Raw genomic sequence first — 7764 nt, forward strand, 5'->3', positions numbered from 1 at the left:
CCGAGGTGGAATTCGATGGCACAGCCTTTTCTACGCGCCATCATCTGTCAGAACTATGGAGGTGCTGCTGGGAAGGACGGGTGTGAACTCGGTACTCGACGGAGCTGCCTGTTGACGAATCTCTGGATCTGGCTGGATAACCGAAAGTGGTGGGACAGAAGAAAATGCAAATCATGTAGGTACTTCTGGCTCTCTGGGGGTTGATCTCACTGGCAGACGTAATGGGGAAGCCTTTGAAAGCATTGAGGCCACCTCCATTGCGGTTGTGAGCAATTGGAACAAACAGTAAAGAAGGAAAGAGTTGCAGAACAGGCTTGCATGCGCCTATGTTTGTGTCTGTGCAGGAATGGAGCCTCATCATCACATGCAGAGGTAACTCAACCAGTCATATAATTGCCTCCTTCTTTGAACTCGCATCATTGAATAGGCCATTTGTGTACACTAGATTGGGAGCTTCTACTTACTACTTAATGGGCTTGGCTGCAGGTCCAAGGCTCGGAGGATCCTCCACACTGTTGTCAATGGCCACTTCTCCATGAACTCACAAATCAGAACTCATATCAAGCGTGGCGACTTTCAGCATGCTTTTACCATGTATCAAAAATTGTCTGAGGAATCCCTGCCTGTAGATGAAGGTACTTTTTTAGCCTTGCTGAAGGCTTGCACTGACTTAAAAGACGTGGTTAGAGGCAGCAACATTCATGCGCAGATTGCAGAAAGAGGGTTATTAGGGCAACACCTCTTGATTGGCAACACCCTAATCAACATGTATGCAAAATGTGGGGTTTTCGAGAAAGCACAAGAAATATTTGATGAGCTTCGAATTCGAGATGTTGTCTCTTGGAATGTACTCCTTGGAGGCCTTGTCAAGCATGAGCGTGCCGAGGCAGCACTGGAGTGGTATGAACACATGCAAGTCGAAGGATTGTCTCCAGATGCAATCACTTACGTGTGTATGCTACAAGCTTGTGGCCGTATTGGAGCTGTGGACAAGGGTAGAAATTTACATGCTGACATTGCCAATAAAGGCTTGTTGAAAAGGAATCTTATTGTTGGAAACGCACTATTAGATATGTATGCCAAGTGTGGATTTCCATCAAAAGCGCAAGAAGTGTTTGACACTTTGGAAGTTCGAGATACCATCTCATGGAATACTTTAATTGTAGGTTATATCAAAGATGAACAAGGCGAGAAGGCATTGCAGTGTTACCAAGAAATGCAACGGAATGATGTCTCTCCAAATGCTGTCACATTTGTTTGTATTGTGAAAGCTTGTGGACTCACTAGAGCGATAATCAAGGGTCAAGAGATCCATGCTCATATTAGCAGACACGCTTTACTTCAAAAGAACCTTGTGATTGGTAATTCACTTGTAGATATGTATGCCAAGTGGGGCTTGATTAAGAAATCTAGAGAGGTGTTTGACAAGCTTCCTGTAAGAGATGTAAACTCCTGGAATGCGATGATCGCAGGGTATGCCAAGCTTGAATATGGTGAGCACGCAATGAAATGTTTAGAGAAAATGCAACACAGTGGTGTTGTTCCAGATGCGGTCACATATGCGTCAAGCTTAAAGGCTTGTGGCAGCATGGGAAATGCAATAAAGGGCAAAGATATACATTCTGAGATTGAAAGAAGAGGGTCGACAGTAAAAAATCTCGTTGTCTCCACTGCATTGCTTGACATGTATGCCAACTGTGGCTGGCTCATCCATGCTCAAGAAGTGTTTGACGACCTTCTAACTCGAGATCTTGTCTCATGGAACGCCTTGATTACAGGCTATGTTGACCATGAGTGTGGCAGGGAAGCATTGAATTGCCTAGAGCAAATGCACAGGGAAAAGATCTCTCCAAATTCTGTTACATATGCTTGTTGCTTGAAGGCGTGTGGCATTTTGAGAATGTCTGAAAAGGGTTGTGACCTTTATGCAGAGATCTCTCGAAAAGGGTTGCCAAATTCTGACAATCTTCTTGGATTTGCATTGGTGGACATGTATGCCAAGTGCGGTTTGGTGATGTTAGCGCAGGAAGTGTTTGACAAGCTTTTGGTCCGTGATTTAGTTCCATGGACTGCCTTAATCATGGGGTATAATGACATTGGCTTTGGTGAAGAAGCACTGATGTGCCTTGAGCAGATGCAACTTGAGGGGACTTTTCCTGATGGCGTTCTGTTGGCTTGCTCCTTGAAAGCTTGTGGTAGTATTGGAGCAGCACAACAGGGCAAGTCACTGCACGCAAAATTTGCAGAGACTGGGTTCTTTGAAAAAGATCCCATTGCTGGCAGTGCATTGGTCGATATGTATGCCAATTGTGGTCTTCTTAAAGAAACACAAATGGCATTCAGCTGCCTTGTAAGACGGGATCTTGTATCATGGAACACTTTGATTGCAGGTTACACCAAGTATGAACGTCGCAAGGAGGTGTTGAATTGTGTTGAGGAGATGAGATTAGAGGGTATACAGCCAGATGTAATCACATTACTCTGCAATTTGAGAGTCTCTTTTAATGTTCGTGCATTACACCAGGTCGAGGAAATTTTGGATTCAGATGTCAAATCTTTTGGAGGCAATCTCTTGCTTAGCAACACCTTGGTGAATATATATGCAAAGTTAGGCTGGTTTTCAAAAGCTCTTGAACTGTTTGACAGTCTTCCTGTTCGCAACAATATCTCGTGGAATGCGCTAATCTCAGGATTTGCACAGCAGGAACACAATGAAGATGCTCTAGACTGGTTACAACACATGCAAGAAGAAGGAATCCTTCCAGATAGTGTCACCTTTGTTAGCAGCTTGAAGGCTTGCGGCAGTGCAGGTGCAACTGACAAGGGTGAAGACTTACATGTGGAAATAGCTAGGAGAGGTTTACTCAAAGCAGACATTACTGTGTGCAACGCTTTGATGGACATGTATGCAAAGTGTGGCTGGCTTTGCAAAGCTGAAGAAGTATTTAACGATCTTCTCTTTCGTGATGTAATCTCATGGAATGTCTTGATATCAGGACATGCGCAGTTGGGAGATAATGAAGGAGCATTTGTCCTCCTTGACCAAATGAGAAGAGAGGGTCAAACTCCAGATTCAAGTACGTTTGGGATTATTTTGCATGCATGTAGTCAGGCAGCGTTGGTGAAGAGAGGCGAGCTGTTTTTTGAATCCATGAGCAAGGATTTTGGCATCATCCCAACTTGCCAGCACCACACATGCATGATTGACCTATTTGCCCGGATGGGTAATTTACATCAGGCCATGTTCAGGATTAAGGGCTTACCCTGCCATCCGGATTTTGTAGTATGGCTTACTGTACTAGATGCCTGTAGAAGGTTAGGGGTCCACAACTTGGATAGGAAGCTTATTGATACGCATTGCATCAACAGAGCTTCAATACCACAACCTTATTCTCTCTTCTTGCCAATCCTCTGAGAAAGGGATTTCATCTTAATCCATCGTTGGTATCACAGTGAGGACTTTATTGCTGCTTGGTCTACATATACTCAGTGCACCTTGGCAATAAAACAATGTAGGTAAGGGAAGCCAACAAAATGGATCCATAACTTAGGGTAAAAGGACTGGTTGTGAGAGAGCTAGGTCTAGGGGGGCTTGTGATCTGACATGAGAGGCTGCCTAGGGTCAACCCGAGCTGCTCCCACGACAAAGGCAAGGTAGGCGTGTGCGTTGGGTGAAGGGTGTCGCCCATCGCAAGGTGGCCCCTTCTAGGTGGTGAGCAACCATCTCATAGCTAGTACGAACAAAGGGGTCTGAGTGCGTAATCAACATAAAGCATTGTGATGTTCCCCACGCATGTTGACTCAATGTGATTTTTGGCTTGTATAAGGCCATAGGAGTGCAGAAAAATGGTGCAATTTTCAGCCGTTTATGTAGAGGTTGTCGATGGTGGACACGTGTCTTTTTTGTTAAAAAGAAGGGTTTTATAAAGATAATATCTTTTTTTTATAATGTAAACAAGTCTTTCCTTATCATTGTATTTTGGTCTCTTCTTTTAATGCTCACTTGACTTGTTTTCTTCTTTAAGAAAAGTTTTATAAAGATTTGGTCTTTCCATAATTAAAACTTGGTCTTTGATTTAATGCTCATTTGACTTCCTTTTTTTTGTCTTTATTTGATTTGTAAATGAGTCCTTTAATTTAAAGATCTAATGACTTCCTTTTCAACCTTTTCATTTAAAACGTATTTTTTTATTGTAACTTTTTCTTTCGTTTACACATAATTTATAACTAAAAAACTGTAAATTGTTCTTAAATGAAAGAATTTTTTCACAACTAAGATTTTTTTTTCATCTTTTGGTTGTAATGTGAAAATGTTACATTATTACTTTAGTGCCACATATATTATTATTATGGGTTAACTTTACACATTCTCAGTATTGATAAAATACATTTCAAACAAAAAATTCATGTATACATATCACAAGTAACACTTCATCAAGAGAATGTTGCAAGAAAAAAAAATAGCATTAATAAGTGTCATTTTTATGGAATATTACTATTATTAATTTAAATTTTCACACAATTACTTAGGTCCATCATTTCGTCGAAATGTTTCTATAATCCAATGATCTATGTCATGTGATCATACTTCGATGTCATTAAGATATCAATATTAACTCTAAAATCTAGCTTATATTGAAATAATCATATATGTTTAACATTTATTTCAAAAAACAACAAACTAAACTTCCAATCTCAATCAAATTTGATCAACGAGCAACTTCTCCACGTTTACCACTAAAATAACTTGACTTATTGGTCACATTTTGTCATATATCTATTAGTTCCTTTATAATTTATACGCTCTCTACAACCTTTCAAAATATTTATTGTGGAAAAATAAATTTTACAAACACAACCTTCATCTACTTTTGCATTATATTTCCTTAGCAGGCCATCTGATTCTTCACCTTGTTACAATGTGGTCTAATCACTGTTTAGGAAAGTCTTTTTTCTGAGTGGCCAAGTTTCCTTATCATAAAGATGAAAACGGGAAATATTAGTAGAAATTTTCAAGTTTGTAGAATTTTGAACTATTTCTCATATATTTTATTGGGGTTTTTTCCCCTTTACCATCACTTGCAACTAGCTAATCTTGTCTTTCAACGGGCTCAAAGCTAAGCTGAGGCACACGTTTCCGAACACAAGCTCTAATTGTCAAAATGAAGAACTTAAACCAGAGGTTGGTAAATGACGGGAATAATAATGGCTCTCTAAAAGTAGCCAAATGCTTCCTCACCTTCTTAGTGATGTGCATGAATGGATTAAAGAGATTCCCATCATCCGCATCTACTATCTAGTGAAACCACAACCGACAGCAATCAATAGGCTTTGCAATATCAGTGGGGAAGGAAGACTTCACTCTAGTCTGAGAGGCATCAAATAAGTGGGAGCCTTTGGTGCAAGTGGAATACCTCTACTTTTTTACGTTATGCTACTTCTCTGTGAGGTTCCACCCTTACTTCTAATCTTAAGATTTGCTTGTATGTCAGTCCAAATAAAAGGCATGTGGAGAATTTGGCTAGGGCCAAATATTTGGTAAAAGATAACGCACTTGTCCTAAGATAAACTGATTGATAATAGAAATCTTGATGTGGAACAGAGGATAAGAGATCATTTGGTTTTGATTTTGTATGAATACAAATAAAATGTAAAACACATGGCCTATTGATCTTTTAGTCTTTTGAAATCTGAAGCTAGAGGTGTCAAAAAAGTTACCACAAGGACAATTGGCTTGTGGTAGCCAAGCGTTCAGAGAGACGTTGCCTTTTGATCCTTCAATATCAGTGCTTCCTACTGTTGCAAAACAAAATTTGAGAAGTGTTGGATTGTTCACCCAACTAGAGCTAGGTTTAAATCGGAGGTTGGGTTTACCCTACTAATGAGCATGCGGCAATAGTAATTTAATATAGTACAAGAGAAACCGTTGATTCTCATAATTGATCATTGCACTTTGTTGGAAAGTCGATGGTGTGAACCTACCATATGTAGGATTATGAAAAAATGCCTCCAAGTTAGAATCTATCCGCGAAATATCGCTCTCTACATCCTTGGTTGTATCCCAATATAGTAGGGGTGCTTGTGCATCCCCATGAACATGTGTTAAGAGCCTCCCCCAAGGTGGTAGAGGTGGCACCCCCTTGGGGATTTTGTATGGCGATTCTAGACAATTTGGGAGATAAATCTTGAGGTAACTATTCTCAATGTTAGCAGAAAACTCCATTTCACAAAGAAATTCATGTTGTTGTTGTTGTGCGTGTGTGTGTGCGCGTGCGCGTGTGCACATGCACGCACGAGAGAGAGAGAGAGAGAGAGAGAGAGAGAGAGAGAGAGAGAGAGAGAGAGAGAGAGTACTGTTGAGTTGCATTCTCTCGTATCACTTTTTAGTGCATTCTCTTTCAATCTTGTTATACCAATGTTTACCGTTATGGCTGACAAAACACAAATCTAAGAGATAGTGTGGCACATTTTTTGCCTACCCCAAAGGGGTGAGACCTTAGTGATGCCTTCCCTTTTTGCTAATGAAAAAGAAGTTATTGTTTTTAAATACTTAGTTTTTTGTTTGGTTGAAAGAGATAGAAGATAATCATTACAAATATATTGACATCGATCGTCAATCATGGAAAGGAGATTCATTCTCTATACTATTTATTTAAAACAACAAAGTCCATCATATAACATGGAAACCTCTTCAGTTTCAATTAGCTCTGGTAGTGCCACTTGGCAGCACAAGATCCATGTGAGCAGCTTAAGCAACGGCTTTAGAGAGGGTGTAAAAAGGAGTGTGAGTGGGAGATGAGGGCATCGAGATAGGGAGTCCAAGCAACCTCGAATCCTCAAGTTGCAAGGAGTCTAAGAGAGACTTCACTAAGGGCTATCCTCAAGTCGATGGATGGCACAGAGCAACCAACAATTACTACACGGTGTGTGTATGTGTGTGTGGAAAGAGAGAGAGAGAGAGAGAGAGAGAGAGAGAGAGAGAGAGAGAGAGAGAGAGAGAGAGAGTTGCTTCCTATTTGTAGGTATGGCGGATGTGTGTGTGTGTGTGTGTGTGTGTGTGTGTGTGTGTGTGTGTGTGTGTGTGTGTGTGTGTGTGTGTGTGTGTGAGAGAGAGAGAGAGAGAGAGAGAGAGAGAGAACTCCTGATGCACAACTATGCCCACAAGTCGAGGCCTTTCCACCCCTCTCTCCTGGTCCTTAATGCACACCACAATCACTCTCTTATAGCTCTTTTCCTCCAATAAGAAAAATATGAAATCGTAGCTCGCCTTGCATGCCTTGAGTTTGCGAGCTTCATGCAGAGTTCCAAGGGCTAAATCGGCTAATCCTACAGACTATATCCTACTCACAATCACAATCAATTTTCAACCTTGCATAATATCTCCATCATAAATGGCAGTCCCATTCAAAGGTATCTCTATTTATAATCGACTTATCAATTATATTTTCCTAGCTTCTTCATCCTAAAGACCTTACACATGTTGCCAAAGTGCAATCTTATGATAGGTCCATACCACTTTGAGTGCTTGGTTGACCCTTGAAGGTTGAAGATAAAGCTTGCACATATAAATCTTGAAGGTGCTACGCTGCCGCGGAGGTAGGAGCCCTTTCATGTCTTTGCAAGTTGATCGCGCTAGTGTGAGAGGGGAAACCAAAGGACTTAGCAGACTCATCTGCATGCATGAAGGAAGACACGTAAAAAGCAATGAAAGATCCAACTTTGAAGCCGTTTGATGTCAAGCTATGATTATTATGATTCTGGTCC

At 40.8% G+C, this 7764-nt stretch overlaps 1 protein-coding gene across 1 annotated transcript; it reads left to right on the top strand.

Moving 5' to 3' along the window:
* Positions 1-212: 212 nt before the first annotated feature.
* Positions 213-3969, top strand: LOC147438279 (pentatricopeptide repeat-containing protein At4g18520, chloroplastic-like). Its single transcript, XM_086487577.1, has 2 exons — positions 213-372; positions 487-3969. Exons 1-2 carry the CDS (start codon positions 347-349, stop codon positions 3413-3415), a joined length of 2955 nt encoding a protein of 984 aa, XP_086343703.1. The 5' UTR covers positions 213-346; the 3' UTR covers positions 3416-3969.
* The last annotated feature ends 3795 nt before the right edge of the window (positions 3970-7764 follow it).

The sequence above is a fragment of the Adiantum capillus-veneris genome, chromosome 17 (genome assembly GCF_014529385.1).
Source record: "Adiantum capillus-veneris isolate H3 chromosome 17, ASM1452938v2, whole genome shotgun sequence".
NCBI lineage: Eukaryota > Viridiplantae > Streptophyta > Polypodiopsida > Polypodiales > Pteridaceae > Adiantum > Adiantum capillus-veneris.

Excerpts from the sequence above, each read along its gene's own strand:
- LOC147438279 (XM_086487577.1), top strand. The coding sequence starts at position 347 with ATGGAGCCTCATCATCACATGCAGAG. Across the intron at positions 373-486 it reads CCTCATCATCACATGCAGAG|GTCCAAGGCTCGGAGGATCC; the intron begins GTAACTCAACCA and ends GCTTGGCTGCAG.